Source organism: Dama dama, chromosome X (assembly GCF_033118175.1).
Source record: "Dama dama isolate Ldn47 chromosome X, ASM3311817v1, whole genome shotgun sequence".
Lineage (NCBI taxonomy): Eukaryota > Metazoa > Chordata > Mammalia > Artiodactyla > Cervidae > Dama > Dama dama.
Window position 1 is genome coordinate 104488251 of NC_083714.1, and position 22796 is coordinate 104511046.

Consider the following 22796-nt stretch of genomic DNA (forward strand, 5'->3'; position numbering starts at 1 on the left):
ATAATTACTTTAAATGTAAATGGATTAAATCCTCCAACCAAAACACAAAGGCTGGCTGACTGCATACAAAAGCAAAACCTTTATATATGCTGTCTACAAGAGACCCACTTAATACCTAGAGATATATACAGACTGAAAGTAAGGGGGTGAAGAAAGATACCTCATGCAAATGGAAATCAAAAGAAAGCCAGAGCAACAATTCTTAAATCAGGTAAAATAGACTTTTAAATAAGGAATATTGCAAGAGATGAGGAAGGACACTACACAATAATCAAGAGATCAATCCAAGAAGAAGACATAACAATTGTAAATATTTATGCACCCAACCTAAAAGAACCTCAATACATAAGGCAAACACTAACATACATAAAAGAAAAAAATGACAGCAACAAAATGATAGTATGGTAGTTTAACACCACATTTACATCAATGGATCAATCATCCAGGCAGAAAATTAATAAAGGAATACAAGCATTGAGTGACACATTAGATCAGATGGACCTAATTGATATCTACAGGAAATATCACCAAAATCAGGACAATATACTTTTTATCAAGTGCACATGGAACATTCTCCAGAATAGATCACATCTTGGATCACAGGTTAATTCTTGGTAAATTTAAGATAAATGAAGTCATATCAAGCATCTGTTTTGATCACAACACTATGAGTTTAGATATCAATTACAAGAAAAATCCATTTAAAAAACACAAATATATAGGATAAATGATATGTTTCTAAATAACCAAGAGTTTACTGAAAAAAATAAAAGGAAATAAAAAAAAAAAAACTAGAAACAAATGACAATGAAAACATGATGACCCCAAACCCACGGGATGCAGCAAAGCATTTCTAAGAGGGAAGTTTATAGCATGACATTCTTATCTCAAGAAACAAGAAAACCATCAAATATACAACTTAACCTTACATTCAAAGCAACCAGAAAAAGAACAATAACAGCAACAAAACAAAGTTAGTAGAAGGAAAGAAATCATAAAGATCAGAGGAGAAATAGATGAGAATGAAATAAAGGAAACAATAGCAGAGATCAATAAAACAACAAAATTAACAATCCATAAGCCAGCCTCATCAAGAAAAAATGGAGAAGACTCAAACCAATAAAATCAGTAAGAAAAAGGAGAGGATACAGCAGAAAATGCAGAAATACCAAGGATCATAAGGACTACTATGAACAATTATATGAAATTTTTTTTTTAAAAAATGGATAAATCTTAGAAAAGTACAACTTTTCAAGACTGAACCAAGAAGAAATGGAAAATGTAAATAGACAAAACACAAGCACTGAAATTGAAACTGATTTTTAAAACAATCTCCCAAAAAACAAAAGCCCAGAGCAAGATGGCTTCACAGGCAAATTCTCTCAAACATTTAGAGATGAGCTAACATCTGTCTTTCTCAATCTTTCAAAAAACTGCATAAGGAAGAACACTCCCAAGCTCTTTCTATGAGGCCACCATCACACTGATACCAAAATAAAAATATCACAAAAAAAGCAAATTATTTGCCAGTATCTCTGATGAATATAGATGTGAAATCCTCAACAAAATACTGGAAAACAGAACCCAACAAAACATTGAAAGCATGATACTAGATGGTCAAGTGGGGTTTATCACAGAGATACAGGTATTCTTCAATATATGCAAATCAATCAATGTGATACACCATATTAACAAATTGAAAGATAAAAATAATATGGTAATCTCCACAGATACAGGAAAAGCTTTACACAAGATCCAAAACATATTTATGATTTAAAAAAACCTCTCCAGAAAATGGTTATAGAATGAAAGTACCTCAAGATAATAAAGGCCATATATGGCAAACCCATTCAAACATTATTCTCAATGGTGGAAAATTGAAACCATTTCCTCTAAGATCAAAAACAAGACAAGAGTGTTCAATCTCTCCACTATTATTCAACATAGTTTTGGAAGTCCTATCCATTGCAATAAAAGAGGGAATATAAATAAAACAAATTCAGAATGGAAAAGCTGTAAAATTCTCACTATTTGCAAATGACATGATACCATATAAGGAAAATCCTACATCTGCTGGATCATCAAAAAAGCAAGAGAGTTCCAGAAAAACATATATTTCTACTTTATTGACTTTGCCAAAGCCTTTGATTGTGTGGACCACAAGAAACTGCAAAATAAAATGAGAATACCAGACCACCTGACCTGCCTCTTGAGAAACCTGAATAGAGGTCAGGAAGCAACAGCTAGAACTGGACACGGAACAACAGAATGCTTCCAAATAGGAAAAGGAGTATGTCAAGGCTGTATATTGTCACCCTGCTTATTTAACTTATATGCAGAGTACATCATGAGAAATGCTTGGCTGAATGAAGCACAAGCTGGAATCAAGATTGCCAGGAAAAATATCAATAACTTAAGATATGTAGATGACACCTCCCTTATGGCAGAAAGTGAAGAACTAAAGAGCCTCTTGATGAAAGTGAAAGAGGAGAGTGAAAAAGTTGGCTTAAAGCTCAACATTCAGAAAACAAAGATCATGGCGTCCAGTCCCGTCACTTCATGACAAATAGATGGGGAAACAGTGGCTGACTTTATTTTGAGGGGCTCCAAAATTAGTGCAGATTGTGACTGCAGGCATGAAATTAAAAGACATTTGCTCCTTGGGAGGAAAGTTATGACCAACCTAGACAGCATATTAAAAAGCAGAGACATTACTTTGCCAACAAAGGTCCGTCTGGTCAAGGCTATGGTTTTTGCAGTAGTCATGTATGGATATGAGAGTTGGACTATAAAGAAAGCTGAGCGCTGAAGAATTTATGCTTTTGAACTGTGGTGTTGGAGAAGACTCTTGAGAGTCCCTTGGACTGCAAGGAGATCCAACCAGTCCATCCTAAAGGAGATCAGTCCTGGGTGTTCATTGGAAGGACTGATGGTGAAGCTGAAACTCCAATAATTTGGCCACCTTATGAGAAGAGTTGACTCATTGAAAAAGACCCTGATGCTGGGAGGGATTGGGGTCAGGAGGAGAAGGGGCTGACAGAGGATGAGATGGCTGGATGACATCACCGACTCGATAGACATGAGTTTGGGTAAACTCCGGGAGTTGGTGATGGACAGGGAGGCCTGGCATGCTGCAGTTCATGGAGTCGTAAAGAGTCGGACAAGACTGAGCGACTGAACTGAACTGAAGTGAATTGAAATATACCATCAAAAACTTACTAGAGCTAATCAATGAATTTAATAAAGTGACAGTATGGAAAATCAATACACAGAAATCCCTTGAATTCCTATACACTAACAACAAAAAATCAGAAAGAGAAATTGTAAGAACAATCCCATTCCCTATTGCAACAATAAATAAATAAATACATAAAATATCTAGGAATACACCTACCTAAGGAGACAAAAGACTTATATGCAGAAAACTATAAGACACTGATGAAATAAAACAGATAACACAAAAAGTCGAGATATGTATCATGTTCTTGGATCAGAAAAATCAACATCATGAAAATCACTATACTACTCAAAGCATTCTACAGAGTCAATGCAATCCATAGCAAATTAAAAATGGCATTTTCCTGAGAACTGAAACACACAAAAAAAAATTAACAATTTGCATGGAACCACAAAAGGTCTGGAATAGCAACAGTAATCTTTGGAAAGAAAAATGGAGCTGGAGGAATCATCCTTCATGACTTCAAACTATACTACAAAGGTACAGTAATCAAAACATTATGGTACTTTCACCAAAACAGAAATATAGATCAATAGAAAGAGATAGAAAGCCCTGAAATAAATCCACATCTATGGGCACCGTATCTTTGGTAAAGGGGCAAGAATATACAATGGAGGAAACAGAGCCTCTTCCATAAGTGGTGTTGGGAAACCCGGATGGCAACATGTAAAAGAATGAAAACAAAACAGTTCCTAACACCATCCACAAAAATTATATCAAAATGGATTAAAGATCTAACTGTAAGGTAAGAAACTATAAAACTCTTAGAGGAAATCACGGACAGAACATTCTTTGACATAAATTGCACAAGATTCTCTTTGACTCATCTCATAATGCAATGGAAGTAAAAATAAAAATAACAAATAAGACTTAATTAAACAAGAGTTTTGGCACATCAAAGGAAATTATGAACAAGATGAAAAGACAACTCTCAGAATGGGAGAAAATAATTGTAAATGAAACAAATGTCAAAGTATTAATCTTTAAAATATACATCAGCTTATGATGCTGAGTATCAGAGAAACAAATAACCCACTTTAAGAAAGGGCAGAAAGTGCTTGCTTCGGCAGCACATATACTAAAATTGGAATGATACAGAGAAGATTAGCATGGCCCCTGCACGAGGATGACATGCAAATTCGTGAAGCATTCCATATTTTTAAAAGCTATATATGACAAACCCACAGCAAGCATTACCCTCAATGGTGAGAAATTGAAAGCATTTCCCCTGAAATCAGGAACAAGACAAGGGTGCCCACTCTCAGCACTACTATTTAACATAGTTTTGGAAGTTTTGGCCACAGCAATCAGAGCAGAAAAAGAAGTAAAAGGAATCCAGATAGGAAAAGAAGAAGTGAAACTCTCGCTGTCTGCAGATGACATGATCCTCTACATAGAAAACCCTAAAGACTCTACCAGAAAATTACTAGAGCTAATCAGCGAATATAGTAAAGTTGCAGGATATAAAAATAACACACAGAAATCCCTTGCATTCCTATACACTAACAATGAGAAAACAGAAAGAGAAATTAAGGAAACAATACCATTCACCATTGCAACAAAAAGAATAAAATACTTAGGAATAAATCTACCTAAAGAAAAAAAAGACCTATACATAGAAATCTATAAAACACTGATGAAAGAAATCAAAGAGGACACAAACAGATGGAGAAATATACCATGTTCATGGTTGGAAGAATCAATATTGTCAAAATGGCTATACTACCCAAAGCAATCTATAGATTCAATGCAATCCCTATCAAGCTACCAATGGTATTTTTCACAGAACTAGAACAAATAATTTCACAATTTGTATGGAAATACAAAAAACCTCGAATAGCCAAAGTAATCTGGAGAAACAAGAGTGGAACTGGAGGAATCAACCTGCCTGACTTCAGACTATACTACAAAGCCACAGTCATCAAGACAGTATGGTACTTGCACAAAGACAGAAATATAGATCAATGGAACAAATATAAAGCCCAGAGATAAATCCACAAACCTATGGACACCTTATCTTCGACAAAGGAGGCAAGGATATACAACAGAAAAAAGACAACCTCTTTAACAAGTGGTACTGGGAAAACTGGTCAACCACTTGGAAAAGAATGAAACGAGAACACTTTCTAACACCATACACAAAAATAAACTCAAAATGGATTAAAGATCTAAATGTAAGACCAGAAACTATAAAACTCCTAGAGGAGAACATAGGCAAAACACTCTCCGACATAAATCACAGCAGGATCCTCTATGACCCACCTCCCAGAATATTGGAAATAAAAGCAAAAATAAACAAATGGGACCTAATGAAACTTAAAAGCTCTTGCACAACAAAGGAAACTATAAGCAAGGTGAAAAGACAGCCCTCAGATTGGGAGAAAATAATAGCAAACAAAGCAACAGACAAAGGATTAATCTCAAAAATATACAAGCAACTCCTGCAGCTCAATTCCAGAAAAATAAATGACCCAATCAAAAAATGGGCCAAAGAACTCAACAGACATTTTTCCAAAGAAGACATACAGATGGCTAACAAACACATGAAAAGATGCTCAACATCACTCATTATCAGAGAAATGCAAATCAAAACCACAATGAGGTACCATTACACGCCAGTCAGGATGGCTGCTATCCAAAAGTCTACAAGCAATAAATGCTGCAGAGGGTGTGGAGAAAAGGGAACCCTCTTACACTGATGGTGGGAATGCAAACTAGTGCAGCCACTATGGAAAACTGTGTGGAGATTTCTTAGAAAACTGGAAATAGAACTGCCATAAGACCCAGCAATCCCACTTCTGGGCATACACACTGAGGAAACCAGATCTGAAAGAGACATGTGCACCCCAATGTTCATCACAGCACTGTTTATAATAGCCAGGGCATGGAAGCAACCTAGATGCCCATCAGCAGATGAATGGATAAGGAAGCTGTGGTACATATACACCATGGAATATTACTCAGCCATTAAAAAGAATTCATTTGAGTCAGTTCTAATGAGATGGATGAAACTGGAGCCCATTATACAGAGTGAAGTAAGCCAGAAAGATAAAGAACATTACAGCATACTAACACATATATATGGAATTTAGAAAGATGGTAATGATAACCCTATATGCAAAACAGTAAAAGAGACACAGATGTACAGAACAGAATTTTGGACTCTGTGGGAGAAGGCAAGGGTGGGATGTTTCTAGAGAACAGCATCGAAACATGTATATTATCTATGGTGAAACAGATCACCAGCCCAGGTTGGGTACATGAGATAAATGCTCTGGCCTGGTGCACTGGGAAGACCCAGAGGGATCGGGTGGAGAGAGAGGTGGGAGGGGGGATCAGGATGGGGAATACATGTAACTCCATGGCTGATTCATGTCAATGTATGACAAAAACCACTACAATATTGTAAAGTAATTAGCCTCCAACTAATAAAAATAATTAAAAAAAAAAAAAGGGCAGAAGACCTAAACAGACTTTTTCTCCAAAGAACACATACAGATAGCCAATAAACATGTGAAAAGATGCTCAACATAGCTCATTATTGCACGCTGAGTTGCTTTAGTTGTGTCTGATTCTTTGCCACTCTTTGGACTGTAATCCACTAGGTTCCTCCATCCATGGGCCTTTCCCAGTAAGAATACTGAAGTGGGATGCCATGCCTTCTTCCAGGGAATCTTTCTGATGCAGGATTGAACCCATATCTCCTTCATCTCCTGCATCACACCTTACCACTGAGCCACTTGTAAGTTCCTAGCTCATTATTATAGAAATGCAAATCAAAAGTACAATTAGGTATCACATCACACTGGTCAGAATGGCCATCATCAAAGCATTTGCTTTTTTTTTCATTTATTTTTATTCGTTGGAGGCTTAAAAGGATGTGGAGAAAAGGGAACCCTCTTTCATTGTTGGTGGAAATGTAAATTGATAGAGCCCCTATGGAGAACATTATGAAGATTCCTTTTAAAAGTAGGAATAAAACTACCACATAACCCAGCAATCCCACTACTATGCATATACCCTAAGAAATCTATAATTCAAAACCACACATGTACCCCGATGTTTATAGCAGCATTATTAATAATAGCCAGGACATGATAGCAACCTAGATGTCCACTGACAGATGAATAGATAAAGAAGTGTGTGTGCATATGTGTGTGTGTGTGTGTGTGTGTATACACACGCAATGGAATGTTACTCAGTCATAAAAAGCAATAAATTTGAGTCAGTTGAATTGGGGTTAATGAACCTAGAACCTGTTATACAGAGTGAAGTAAGTCAGAAAAAGGAAGGCAAATATTGCATATCAACACATATATATGGAATCTAGAAAAACAGTATGGATGAACCTATATGCAGGGCAGGAATAGAGACAGAGATACAGAAAAAAGATTGTGGACACAGCAGGGTAAAGAGAGGTTGATAATGTATTGAGAGAATAGCATCGAAGTTTATACATTACCATATGTAAAACAGATAGCTAGTGGGAAGCTGCTGTACAACAACAGGGAATTTAACCCAGTGCTCTGTGACAACTTATAGGGGTGGAATGGGGAGTTAGTGCAAGGTTCTAGAGGGAGGGGATATATGTATACTTATGTCCAACTCATGCGGTTTTATGGCAGAAACCAAGAACACATTGTAGAGCAATTATTCTCCAATTAAAAATAAGTTCAAAATGAAATGAAAGAAGACATATCACAACTAATAATACAGAAGTGAAAAGGGTCACAGGATACTACTAGAAACAATATCATGACAACAAATTTGACAACCTAGAAGATATGAGTAAATTACTGGAAACATACATCCTTCCAAGACTAGAACATAAAGAAATAGAAATCTAAATAGACTGATCAACAGTAAGCAGATTTAATCTGTGAACAAAAGTACCCACAAATAAAAGTCCAACACCATAAGTCTTCACTGGTGAATTCTACCAAATATTCAAAAAAGAATTAGCAGCAGTCTTTCTCAAATTCTTCCAAAATATAGAAGAGGAGGAAATATTTTTAAACATTTTATCAGGCCAGCTTTACCCTGATAGCAAAACAATCCAAGGACTCTATGTGAAAATAGTATCAACAGTCCATGACCTGTTAGGAACCAGGCCACAAAGCAGAAAGTGAGCAGTGAGTGAGTGAGTGAAGCTTCATCTGTATTTACAGCTACTCATCACTCTCATTACTGCCTGAGCCCTGCCTCCTGTCAGATAAGCAGCAGCATTCGATTCTCATAGGTGTGCAGACCTTACTGCTGACTCTGCATGTAAGGGATCTAGGTTGCACACTCCTTATGAGAATCTAATACCTGATGATCTGTGGGTGAGCTGAGGTGGGGATGTGGGAGTGGCTACAAATACATATTATCACTAGCAGAGAGGTTCGATTGTACAGAGACAATAATAAATCAATTACTTGCACACTCATATCTAGTCCCTATTATTGAGTGGCAAGTGACAATCTGCATCTGACAGGAGGCTTTAAGTTAAAATCTGACACTTATTTTAGTCCATGCATGGTCAATTCATTATTTGATTTAGCACTTCCATCCATGCTTCTTTTCTAAACTGCACACTTTTCTCAGTCACAGCTTTGGTAGGCCCACAGGATAACACTAGTCAAAATAAGTTTAAAAAAAAAATGTCACTGGAGAGCTTCATTGAAAACTACAAAAGACCCAATGATGACAGAGCAGAAGACTCTAAGAGAGACAACAAAAAGACAGCTCAATTTAAATACAATGTAGAGAACTACTTAGGTTACAGGTTCATTGCAACAGGTGATTTACATTCTCCAAGCCTGCTTTATATAATATGTGGCAATCACTATACAAAAAAGCCATGAAACCTTCAAATTTGCTTCATGACATAAAGACCAAACACCCTGAATTAAAAGACAAGCCACTGTATTTGTTCAAAAGAAAAAAAAGTGAACATGAAGAATAAAAGCAATTATAGAAGGTCACCAATTCAACAAATGTGTCCTCACTGAGAGCATTATTCTTGGTGGCTAGAAAGCCTTCCTAAGTTGTCAATGCAAAGAAATAGGGGAAACAATAGAATGGGAAAGACTAGAGATCTTTTCAAGAAACTTAGAGATACCAAGGGAACATTTCATGCAAAGATGGACACAATAAAGGACAGAAATTTAAGGACCTAACAGAAGCAGGAGATATTAAGAACAGATGGCAAGAATACAAAGAAGAACTATACAAAAAAAAAAAAAAAACTTACCCAGATAATTAAATGGTGTGATCACACACCTGGAGCCAGACATCCTGGAGTGCAAAGTCAAGTGGGCCTTAGGAGGCATCACTATGAACAAAGCTATTGGAGGTGATGGAATTCCAGCTGATCTCTTTCAAATCCTAAAAGATGATGCTGTTAAAGAGCTGCACTCAATATGCCAGCAAATTTGGAAAACTCAGCAGTGGCCACAAGACTGGAAAAGGTCAGTTTTTATTCCAATCTCAAAGAATGGTAATGCCAAAGAATGTTCAAACTGTCGCACAATTGCACTCATCTCACATGATAGCAAAGTGATGCTCAAAATTCTCCAAGCTAGGTTTCAACAGTACATGAACCAAGAACTTCCAGATGTTCAAACTGGATTTATAAAAGGCAGAGGAACCAGAGATCAAATGCCGACCTCGGTTGGATCAAAGAAAAAACAAGAAGATTCCAGAAAAAAACATCTGCTTTATTGACTATGCCAACGCCTTTGACTGTGTGAATCACAACAAACTGTGGAAAATTATTCAAGAGATGGGAATAACAGACCACCTTACTTGCCTCCTAAGAAATCTGCATACAGGTCAAGAAGCAACAGTTAGAACCAGACATGGAACAGTGGACTCATTCCAAATTGGGAAAGGAGTGCCACAAGTCTCTATATTGTCACCCTGCTTATTTAACTTATATGCAGAGTACATCATACGCAGTGCAGGGCTGGATGGAGAACAAGCTGAAATCAACATTTCTGTGAGAAATATCAACAACCTCAGATGTGCAGATGACACCACCCTCATGACAAAAAGCGAACAGGAACTGAGGAACCTCTTGATGAAAGTGAAAGAGCAAAAGCTGGCTTAAAGCTCCACATTCAAAAAACTAAGATCATGGCATCTGGTCCCATCACTTCATGGCAAATAGATGGACAAACAATGGAAACAGTGAAAGACTTTTTTTTCTTGGGCTCCAAAATCACTGCAGATTGTGACTGCAGCCATGAAATTAAAAGATGCTTGCTCCTTGGAAGATAAGCTATGACAAACCTAGGCAGCATATTAAAAAGCAGAGACATTACTTTGCTGACAAAGATCCATCTAGTCAAAGCTATGGTTTTTCCAGTAGTCTTGTACAGATGTGAGAGTTGGACCACAAAGAAAACTGAGTGCTGAAGAATTGATGATTTTGAACTGTGATGCTGGAGAAGACTCTTGAGAGTCCCTTGGACTGCAAGGAGATCAAACCAGTCCATCGTAAAGGAAATCAACCCTGAATATTCATTGGAAGGATTCATGCTGAAGCTGAAGCTCCAATACTCTGGCCACCTGATGCAAAGAACTGACTAATTTGAAAAGATTTTGGTGCTGGGAAAGATTGAAGGCAGGAGGAGAAGGAGATGACAGAGGATGAGATGGTTGGATGGCATCACCAACTTGGTGGACATGAACTTAAGCAAGCTCTGGGAGTTGTTGATGGATAGGGAAGCCTGGCGTGCTGCAGTGAATGGGGTCGCAAAGAGTCGGACACGACTGAGCGAATGAATTGAACTGAACCACATTGCTAAAGCTAAGAAGCCCTTTACTATGTGAAATAAATCACCAGTCCAGGTTCGATGCATGAGACAGGGCGCTCAGGGCCAGTACACTGGGACAACCCTGAGGGATGGGATGGGGGGAAGTTGAGAGGGGTTCAGGATGGGGGACACATGTACACCCATGACTGACTCATGTCAATGTATGGGAAAAACCATTACAGTATTGTAAAGTAATTAGCCTCCAATTAAAATAAATAAATTAATTTACACACACACAAAAAAAGGTCCTTTACTATTGGTGAAGAGTTGATCCAGCCTGCTTCAAAGGACGTTTGTCATGAACTTTTAGGAGAGGCTACAGTTCCAATTGTGGCATGTGTCCCTCTTTCAGCTAGCACCAAAACTAGAGTAACTGATGAAATAGCAGAGGCTACTGAGCTACAATTTTTAGAGAGGATTAAGGTTTCCTTGTCCATCACCACTCCCCAGAGCTTGTTCAAACTCATGTCCATCGAGTTGGTGATGCCATCCACCCATCTAAGCCTCTATTGTCCCCTTCTCCTCCTGCCTTCAATCTTTCCAAGCATCAGAGTCTTTTCCAATGAATCAGTTCTTCAAATCAGGTGGCCAAAGTATGAAACTTCAGCTTCAGCATGAGAACTTCCTATGAATAGTCAGGACTGATTTCCTTTAGGATGGACTGGTTGAAACTCCTTGCAGTCCAAGGGACTCTCAAGAGTCTTCTCCAACACCACAGTTCAAGCACATCAATTCTTCAGCACTCAGCCTTCTTTATTATCCAACACACTTCCATACATGACTACTGGAAAAACCATAGTTTTAACTAGATGGACTTTTGTCGGCAAAGTAATGTCTCTGCTTTTTGATATGCTGTCCTGATTTGTCATAACTTCTCTTCCAAGGAGCAAGCATCTTTTAATTTCATGGCTGCAGTCACAATCTGCAGTGATTTTGGAGCCCAAGAAAAGAAAGCCTCTCACTGTTTCCTTTGCTTGCCAATCTATTTGCCATGAAGTGATGGGACCGGATGCCATGATCTTAGTTTTTTGAATGTGGAGTTTTAAGCCAGCTTTTCCATTCTCCTCTTTCACTTTTCATCAAGAGGCTCCTCAGTTCCTCTTCACTTTCTGCCATAAACATAATATTTTCCTAAGTAAATAAACCAATAAAATATCCCATACTTCTTGCTTTTTATTTATTTATCTTTCTTATTGGTACCACCATCTAGGTGCTTAATCAAAAAATCAGTTTATTATCCTTAACTCTACTATCTCTCTTATTGCCTGCCTAATACCTGTACAATCATCATGTTCTATTGATTATCTATTGGTGGTGCTGGTTTAATCACTAAGTAGTGCCCAACTCTTGCAACCCCATGGACTGTAGTCCCCAGTCTCCTTTGTCCATAGGATTTCCCAGACAAGAATACTGGAGTGGGTTGCCATTTCCTTTTCCAGGGGATATTTCTGACACAGGGATTGAACCAATGTCTCCTGTGTTGCAGGAGGATTCTTTACTACTGAGCCACCAGGGAAGCCCTGACTATCCATTAACATCCTTCAAACCCAACTAATTCTCTCAATCCTCATTTCCTATAACTTTTGATAAAGTCATTATCATCACTTGTATGTACTATTACAACAGCCTTTTAAATGTTTTCCTTGCTTCCAATGCATCCCCTTTCTCTTTTTAACCATTTATTGATTATTATAGTACCTGGATCACCATCTTCCTTTCCACCTCAATCTCCACCACTCTTCTGAGTGACTGTAAAGTCTATATGGATAGCTCGTCTAAAACTCTAGACTTTTAGTGCCTTGGGCTACTCAATTCCAGTAACCTTCACCTCCACTTTACTTTGTGTGCCAAGTCGCTTCAGTTGTGTCTGACTCTGCGATCCTATCAACTGTAGCCCACCAGACTCCTCTGTCCGTGGGATTCTCCAGGCAAGAATACTGGAGTGGGTTGCCTTGCCCTCCTCCAGGGGATCTTCCCAACCCAGGGATCGAACCCACATCTCTTAAGTCTCCTGCATTGGCAGGTGGGTTCTTTACCAATAGCACCACCTAGGAAACCCCCACTTTCCTTTGGCCCTTGGTTAAACTACAGACCATTATCTTATCACCTGAATTTGCTCTGTTTAAGTTTTAAAATTAAGTTACACTCACTGTTTTCACTCCCAGATCTCCCAATTATTCTTTAGTCCATTGTAATCTGGCTTATTTTCCCACCAATTTATTAAAAGCACCAGTGACTCCTCTGATGCTATATCCAATGGGAAATTTTACGTTATTTAACCTCTCCAAGGAAGCTAAAACCATTGACCTCTTCATCTTTGAAATTATCTTTTTAACATCTTTGGTACCATCTTATCTGGTTTTTCTTCTAACATTTTGCTCACTTTTTCTCACGTTTAATTTTCAATTAGTACCTCCCTTAAAATTTGTTTTCCTTAGGGTTTTATTCTAGGATTCCTACTGTCCCATTGAATATACTCTTCCAGGGTGACTGTTTATTTCTTTGTCTTCAATTACTACTTAAATGTTGACGCTTTTCACATTTATTACCTCAGATAATACCCTTCTTTTGAGCTTCAGACCTTTATGTCTATTAGATATATCTATTTAGTTGTCTTATAGACATCTCTAATTCAAGAAATTCAAAGTGAACTCATCATCACCCATTTTCCCCCATCCCAAATTAGTTGCTGCCTATGTTCTCTATATTGTTGAATGATATCCCTTGTACCTGGTTGCACGGACCAAAAATTGGGAAACATTTCAGGATTTTCCTCCAAATATGTTACCATTCAAGAATCCTTCTCCTTCTCATGTTCCATATTCATTAATCAAATCCCATTGATTTTATTTACTTTATCTTTTTGGAACCCTTTGGTCAACTTCAAATTTCACCTATTTTACTACTGAATCTTTACATATTTCATTCCCCACAACTGGAGCTTCCTTTCCCCTGCTTTTGTTCCACACTATCCCTTTACTGTATACTTATTTCTCAATTTTTAGATTCAGTTCAGTTCAGTTCAGTTCTTTAGATTAGTGGTTCTTAAAGTGTAATTCTTGATCCAGCAACATCAGAATCACTTGGTAACTTTTGTGAGTGATAGCATTCTTGAACCTTATCCCAGACCTACTGAATCAAAGGTGCTGGAGTTATTCCAAGAAATCCATGATTTAACAAGTCTTTCAGGTGATTCTGATGCATGCTAAAGTTTGAGAATTACTGATTTAGATCTCAGCTAACATATCACCTACTTTGGGAAACCATCCTTGACCATCCAAACATTAGATTAGGTATCTTATTCTAAAATTCCATGGCACATTTTTAAAGCCCCTATTTAAGAGCTAAAACACTACATTATAATTACCAGTTTACTTATCTCTATATAATAATAGCCCAAGTTTTTTTTTAGAGTATGAACAAGTATTATTCTCCAAAACTTCCATAGCTTCTAACATTGTTTCTCACCCAGTAGGCCCCCAGTAAGTGTTTATTCAATGAATGAATGAATAGAAGATAATGCAGTCAAGATTATGGTAATTCTATATTTAGTATTAGAATTTTAATATGTAACTGCAGTTAGGATTCAGTCTGTACTAAGAGGACAGGAACTTTATCTATGACTAGGCTTAAGGATCAGTTTGTGGTCTGGGACAAGCTACTCTAGTCATGATTAAGAGCTCAGATTACATATAGCCAGATCTAGAGAGGCTAGAAGCTCAATCTGTATTCAGGGTTAAGGTATAAGGTATAAGGCTCCATGTGTAACAAGTGTCAAGTATGTCTTTGATGAAGCAAAAAACCTAAGGTAGGCAGTTTGTTCTGAGATTGAAAGAATGAATATTTCATAGAGACAAATTCAGACTATGGCTTAGTTCTGGTAAATATTCCTGTTTCTGTTCACTAAGAATATACTTTAAAAAAAAAAAAGGAACAAGCCAGAGACTGAAACAGAGATGCTTCAGCTCCTATGTTCCTTCACTAAGTGTTCCCACTCACCAGGCTCAGCAGCCATTGGCCAACCAGTGCTAGATTCTAGCACTCCATGGGCATGCACAGAGTAGGGGCGGCTGGCATTGTTCTTGAACACCACGATTAGAATATCACCAACCTCTCCTCTGATAAGTGGACCTAGTAAATGCAAAAGAAGAAAAAAATCTCATTAGTGGAACAGTGAAACAGGGGCATTAAAGAAATTAAAGAAAGGGATATACACAGGAGCTACCTAGAATTAAGGGTTTACCCTGTGAAAGGGTCCCAAGACTGAGAGTCATGACTGACTCCATTTTTATATTTAGAAGCCCTTCAACTGATACTGCTACCCACATGATGAGGGTACTTCAACAAGATTATGCCTCCAATTATCCCCACCTCCCACCTCTCTTTGTATAATAGCCCAAGGTTCTAGATAATCAGAATTCTGTGGAATAATTGTTGGTAAGGAATGAGAGAGGATTCCCTTCAAGGACCAGTGGATATCTTCTGTATGATGATAAGAATGAGGAAGCTCATTGGCTCCTATAAAAGTTATGAAACTGAAGCAATAATTGCAAGGGTGTAAGGGTAATACTGGTTCCCTGTACCACTTTTCCCACTTTTTGATACTCTTAAGTTCTCTTGCCTTTAGCATTTAAAAAATTGTAGCACTATTATAGATCCCAAGATACAGAGGCCTAGAAATACCTGGTTCAGATTGCTGCAGAATTCATGAATTAACTCCATTTGATTGCTTATTTTCATGGATGATTTATAAAATATGACCACATTTCCAGTATGTCATAAACAAAATGGATAATGAGGAGTGGAGAGGGCTTCCTGATATGACACAACCTCCCTAAGAGCATCACAGGCTTCTAGACACTAGGAGGGAAGTGGAATTCCCTTACCTAAGATTCCCAAGTGTTCCTCTGATCCAGTCCTTGGCCGCTGGACCCTGAATGTACCATCAGTATACTCTCTGAATACAGCTTTCTTGTATCTTGAACCCAGGAGTCCATCTTTGTTGCTCAGGAAGATGTGACCATAACTAGAGGAATCCAATGAGTAGTATGAGCACTTGGCCTTTAACCTCTCATTTTCAGATATGGGAAAGCAAGATCAGACCCAACTGCATGGCACAGATATTAGGAGAGCCCTATTCCTATGTCAGATTATCCACCTTGGCTGCATATCTGCAGTTAAAAATGGCAGATTTCAATATTTATTTATGTTCCTTTGTTTGCCATCATCTAGTTAGGAATTTATAGTAAAATTAATATGGTAAAAACACTAGGATAAGAATCAAACCCTGAATGCTAGCTCCAGTCTTAATGATGTTTTAGATGAAATTAGTCTGACAAAGGACAAGATACAGATGGTAGGAGAATACTAACTGCTTTTGTTGCTGGTGGGTGAGGGATGGAGATAGGTAGGAAAAAAATGAAATCCTACAGATTTCTCATTACGAGATGTTTTCCTATTTACAAAGAGCTATATTATTCATTTTATCATTTGGCATTTCCAATAGACTGATGAGGTGTGTACATCCTAAAGATAGAATCCTGCGATTCAGGGATGACAGGATTTATCTTCATTGATACTGTCAGCCAGAAGGGGAACCAGGGCTTGGATTAAAGTCTGGTCAAGTTCTTTCAATTATACCACATCACTTGAAAGATGAGTAAACCAGAAACCAGAAAAGGGAATTCATTTTTTCAAAGTTGCAGAAAAAGTTAGCAAGAAGCCTTCAACCTTCAACAATCAACACAAATAATTGGCAAAGTGTAGTGAGAACACCAAAAATAAATGATAGCAGAAATTGCTAAACTGTACAATAGTTTCCTCATGGGAAATAGGTGGGGAGACAGTGGAAACAGCATCAGACTTTATTTTTTTGGGCTCCAAAATCACTGCAGATGGTTACTGCAGCCATGAAATTAAAAGATGCTTACTCCTTGGAAGGAAAGTTATGACCAACCTAGATAGCATATTAAAAAGCAGAGACATTACATTGCTAACAAAGGTCCATCTAGTCAAGACTATGGTTTTTCCAGTGGTCATGTATGGATGTGAGAGTTGGACTGTGAAGAAAGCTGAGAACCGAAAAATGGATGCTTTTGAACTATGGTGTTGGAGAAGACTTTTGAGAGTCCCTTGGACTGCAAGGAGATCCAACCAGTCCGTCCTAAAGGAGATAAGTCCTGGGTGTTCATTGGAAGGACTGATGCTGAAGCTGAAACTCTGATACTTTGGCCACCTCATGCAAAGAGTTGACTCATTGGAAAAGACCCTGATGCTGGGAGGGATTGGGGTCAGGAGGAGAAGGGGCCGACAGAGGATGAGTTGGCTGGATGGCATCACTGACTCGATGGGCATGAGTTTGAGTAAACTCTGGGAGTTTGTGATGGACGGGGAGGCCTGGCATGCTGCAATTCATGGTGTCGCAAAGTGTCGGACACAACTGAGCGACTGAACTGACTGACTGACTGACCATACTTTCCATTTTTCCCTCCTTCCTTTTTAGTAATAGAATCACCTAGGTTTTATCCGAGCACATTGCTGCCTAACCAGAGATTACACTTCCCAGACTTTCTTGTGGCTATGTATGGCCATATGAATAAGTTCAGGATAATGGGGTATAAGAGAAAGTAATGTATACAACTTCAAGTCATTGCCTCACAAACAATGCTGCTTACCCTGGATTTACTTCACCTTTCTTAATAGCTGGGAATGACTACAACCTGAATAGACATTTTAGTTCCTATTGGTCTTGTTTGTATTTGCACTAGTATGTAAACAAGAAATAAAATTCTGACATACTTAAGCTACTTTTGGGGGGCTTTTTCTGCTATTCAGTTTAGCCTCTATCTTAATGACATTTTGGTAAGGGATGTTTGAGCTTGGAATATTCAGTCCCCTAAGTAAATTCCATATAAAGTTTAAGTCCCAATATCAGCACTTCTGAGGAGAGAAGGAAAGGAGGCCAAGACTTAGAGCATGAAGACGTGGGCAAGGTCTTTACTTCAGCTCTAGAGTATAGCAACACAGATGAAGCACTGAGTTCCACCTTACCTGTGTTTTAGTCCCTGCTCTAGATTTGTTGGTATGTTATTAGGTGACTTTAGATCAGTGCCTCATCATCTCAGAATGTCCTCCATTTCAGTAAACTGGTTTAGAGTTTCTGAAAGCATGATCTCTTCTTTTCTGAAACCTTACCTGTCCTTCTCAGACTGGTTGTGCCATTCTAGTTCCCAGCTCCTGTCAGGGCAATAGTCCCACTCCATCTCTTCTGCCATGATGTAGTAGATCCTTGCAGCTTGGTAATGTTGATGAGAGTTGGCTTGGTGTCCAGGACAAGAGGAGACATTATAGATTGCCCTCATCCCTGCTTCTCTATGGCTGCCTGCCTGGCAGTAAATTTCAAATGTCCCTGAGGTGGGAGCAGAGAGCAAAACCTGAATTCAGAATACCCCTGTATAGTGCCTGAAGGAGTTCCTACTTCTCTCTAGTCATATCACAGAGAGTAGGCAGCATCAGATAAGGTTTTTTTATGCATTAAGTAAAAGATTATTACATTTATTGAGAATAATGAGCACAGAGGTTAACTAAACCTGCCACTAGAATGACTAACTCCTCTCTGTTTACCAATGGCTTCTCTAGTTTTAGGACTGAAAGTCCAACATCTCTGGGAACTCCTCAGTTATGAGAAAACTAGGATAATCAATCATCTTATCTGACACTTATTAACCATATAACTTTCAGGAAAATTTTAAGCATCTGTATATTTCAGTTTCTTCATGGTAAAGTGAGGAGCATTTTACTTAATGGGATTGTTTTAAAATTAACCACAAAAATATGTACATATTGCTTAGCATACTATAGTGTAAAATGTTCAATAAGTAAAACTACAAGTAAATAAAGTTGTAATAATTATTATTTGAAGGAAGGCATTGACCAATTTTCTCCCTTTCCTACCAAGTCTTAATAAAGGTGGGCATAAATATAATGAACTTCTTGATCATACGAATGCTTACATCAGAGAACTCTGAAATGGCCTTCCCAGGTTTTTTACAATAAAATGTTTGGATATCAGCCATAAATATCTGAATTGTAGATCTGCCTGTATCTGATCTCAAGATGCAGGTTTCTATGTCAAGGACACAAAGGCTCATGGACTATTGATCAGGAGAAGCTAACTTTCTTACATTATTTCCCCAGTATTCCTTATTTTATTAATGACTGCCTATACCACCACTACAAAATCTTTCTGGCTTTTAAAGGCTTCTATGAGCTAGCTTCAAACTATGGACACAATCCCACTTCCCACTCTGCCCCAAATTCAACCAGGGCTCTAACTAAATCTGACCCTGATTGCCCCTCTCACATATCTCATTCCTATCTTGAAATTTTCACTCATTATTACTTTTCTGGAATAGACCTCCCCTTCCTCACAAATATCTTTAGGAGTTCACTCATTCTCCAAGACCCAATTCCTATTTTCATCTCTTCCAGACAGTCCTTCCTGACTGTTCCAGCCCACATTGTGCTCTACATTTTTGCTTCTCTACTTCTAAATCACTTTTCATCTAGATCACATGGTTAAGGACTAAGTGCTCCTTCCTTTAAAAAACAACCCTTTCCACTAGTTTATAAACTTCATGGAAAATATTTTTCCATATCTACTTTCTGACTCTTCTATTTCTTTTATCCCTCAAATCTGTTCCATCAATAAATCCTATCATCACTTCCTTTACAGTCATTGTTCTGTTTCTACTCTGTCACTTCTCTAGTCAAAGCCACTATCATCTCTCACCTGAAAAACTTCAATAGCCTCACAACTCTCTTTTCTGCTTCTCCTTCTCTCTTCAACATTCTCCAAAAGGGATACAAGGCCCTCTTTAACAAATATGATCCAGAACACATTGTTCTCTTGCTTTAAATGCTCTATTCATACTCAGAATATAATTAAAGCTCCTAACTGTGATCTACAAGGTTCTATATAGTATGATTCTTGCCAACCTCTATGATTTCATGTGATGTCAGTCTTCTCCTTGTTCCTTATACTCCAACCATACTGACCTTCTTTCCAACCCTTGAACAAGACATGTTTATTCCCATCTTGAGACATTTACACTTGCTGGGTCCGCTGCTTAGAATATTCTGCTTAGAGATCTTCATATAGCTTCTTCCTCCCCATTACTTAGGCTTTAAATGTCACATTCTCCAAGAGGCCTTCCCTAAACACTGTCTCTAAAGTAATGCCCCTATCAGTTTATCACATTAATTTCTTTCCTTTCCTTCATGACATACATCATGATATGAAAATGTCTTACCATTTTATGTATGTGTTTTTGTGTGTTTGTTGTAGATCTTCCCTGGAAGTAAGTATCATGTCTATCTTTTCACCCCTCTACCCCAGACTTAGCACATGGAAAGTGTGCATTAAATATGTGTTGAGTGAATGAATTTCTGTGCAAATGAATGACTGGATACACTGTATATAATGTCTAAAAGTCATAGCTCAGGGGTTGGTGTGAAGAAGAAAGTCTGATAATCATTGGATGGAATAGAAACAGAAGACTTTATGGAAGAATCATGTGACCTGAGAGTAACACATCATCTCATATGGACATTGTTCTCCAAGATGCTTCTTTTTTAATACTTTTCGGTTCTTTGCTTCTGAGTCTCCTCTTACCTCAGTGACCAATATTTCTGCTGTCTCCTTATTCTTGCTTATCTTTTCCCTTCTACCACTTAAATGTTGATTTCTGCCTTAAGTTTTATTTCCTATAACTTCCTATAACTTTTATTTCCTATAGCATGCTAAAGGACACCAACATGAAAACACTCAAATCTCTCTCTAGCCTGGACCTCTCCTCCAATGTTTACATTACCACCCGCAGCTCCCTACTATAAAATCCACACCACCTGGACTTCACCAGAAACTTAAAATTCAACATGCTCCCAATGAATATTTTCTATCTAAAGTTTAGTACCTTTTCCTTGTTTCTGTGTTTGCTCATATAATTCATGACACTACCATCTATCTAGTGCACAAGCTGAAAACCTCAGACATCCTTTCTTCTTGCTCAGCCCATTAGCAAAGTTTGGTCATTTTTCTCTCAAATATCTCTTAACTCTGCCCCTTCTCTCCATCCCTATTGGTCCCACCCATTGTCAGGTTCTTATCACTTTTTACAAGGACCTCCTGCTATCACCTCTTCAATCTTATTTCTTGGTGTTTCTCAACAAGGCTGCTACTAGCATTTTGTGTGTGATTATTCTTCATTGTTTAAGGCTGTCCTACATATTGAAGAAAGCTTTAGAATCTCTGACTCCCACTCTATAAATAGTATCATACCCCTATAACTCTAGTCATTGTGACAGCTAAAAGTATTCCACACATTTCCAAACACCAGTATACCACTTTAGTTGAAAACCAATGAATAAAATCAATCTACATAACTTTCTCTAGGCAGATGATGCTCTCAAGTCACTGCCCATGTGGTTCCTACTGCCTATAATACCCTCTTCACCATCCACCCTCTTTTTTTGCCTGGTAACAGTTTACTAGTCTTTGAAAGTTCAATTTGAATGTCTGCTTTTCTAGGAAAGCTTCACTCCACAAGTCAGGCAGAATTTGTTGTAGTTTCCTGTGTGTTACTATAGCCCTGTCTGATAGCGTTGTCATAGAATTGTGAATATTGTTTACATACCTATCTCCTTTCCACACTAACTGTGAATTGCCTCATTCATTCTCACATCCCTAGCATCTAGACCAACAAGTGTAAGAAAACACATGTTTACTATGTCTGGGGGAAATCTACCTGTAAAAAAAAAAGGTAAAATAAAACATGAGAAAGAAAAAAGGAAAAACATGAAGACAAGAGACAAAAGAAAAGATATATATTAAAGGAAAAAGAAAAAGAAGCAAAGAAAATAGGAGGAACAGAAAAATAAATAAAGATAAAAGAGAAAAGAAGATTAAAAACAAAAAGAAAAGAAGTAAAAAAAGGCTAGGAAAAACTCAAAGGAAGAAAAAAGCAGTGAAAAAAAGAAGAGAAGGAAAAGAAGAAAGGGAAGAAAGACAAAAATAAGGCAAGGTGAAAACGAAAAGAAGGAAAGATAAAAGGCAAGATAAGAGAAAATATATTTTAAAAGGGGAAGAATGAAGGAAAGAAGGGGGAAAAGAAGATATATAAAATGGGAGAAAGAAACAAAACAAAGAAAGGATGAAAGGGGAATAGAAAAAATGAGAGAAGAGAGGAAAAGTAATGGGGAAAGAAAAGATGGTGTGGAAGGGGGATAAATGAATAAACAAATGAGTTCTAATGGTGAAAGAGAAAAGAAACTCTGAAGGATCAGAGCAGTAATAAATATTCTTTTTGATGCTAAGAAATCTAACAAGAAGTTGGTGTAAAATAGCACATTACAAGCTCTAACCTCTTTATCTGCCACTTTCTCTGGTTATCAAAACTCTAGTATCAGTAGTTCTAGGACAGCTGAGGTGTATTATTCAGCATATTTTTAAATGTAAAAATGTAATTTCCATTAAATGTAGTTAATATCTGAAATTAAAATATTATTAGGATTTAAAGCAAAGCGAAAAGAGGATTTTAAAAAGTCACAAATAAACCTACAACACTCACACTCTTAGCATTTTGTTTCACTTTTTTGGGAATTTGTTCTTCTCTTTTGTTAAAAATAGTTGTAAGCATCCAACAAACAACATGTTGAATCTCCGTGGTGATGTTTTTAAGTTACCTGTAAAGTTGCTT

The 22796-nt window shown here is 37.6% G+C and overlaps 1 protein-coding gene and 1 non-coding gene across 11 annotated transcripts in view; one reads left to right on the forward strand and one right to left on the reverse strand.

Moving 5' to 3' along the window:
- The window catches only part of HEPH (hephaestin), a 143291-nt gene that overhangs the window by 65103 nt on the left and 55392 nt on the right, over positions 1-22796 (reverse strand). For all 10 annotated transcript variants that reach the window (XM_061136809.1, XM_061136808.1, XM_061136807.1 and 7 more), the window contains 3 exons: positions 18235-18448; positions 15927-16066; positions 15040-15171 (listed from right to left, as the gene is read on the reverse strand). In XM_061136809.1, coding sequence (XP_060992792.1) covers positions 15040-15171; positions 15927-16066; positions 18235-18448 — 486 coding nt within the window. The remainder of the gene's footprint in view (positions 1-15039; positions 15172-15926; positions 16067-18234; positions 18449-22796) is intronic.
- LOC133053196 (U6 spliceosomal RNA) lies at positions 4293-4399 on the forward strand. Its single transcript, XR_009692131.1, has one exon. It is a non-coding gene; the product is annotated as a U6 spliceosomal RNA (small nuclear RNA).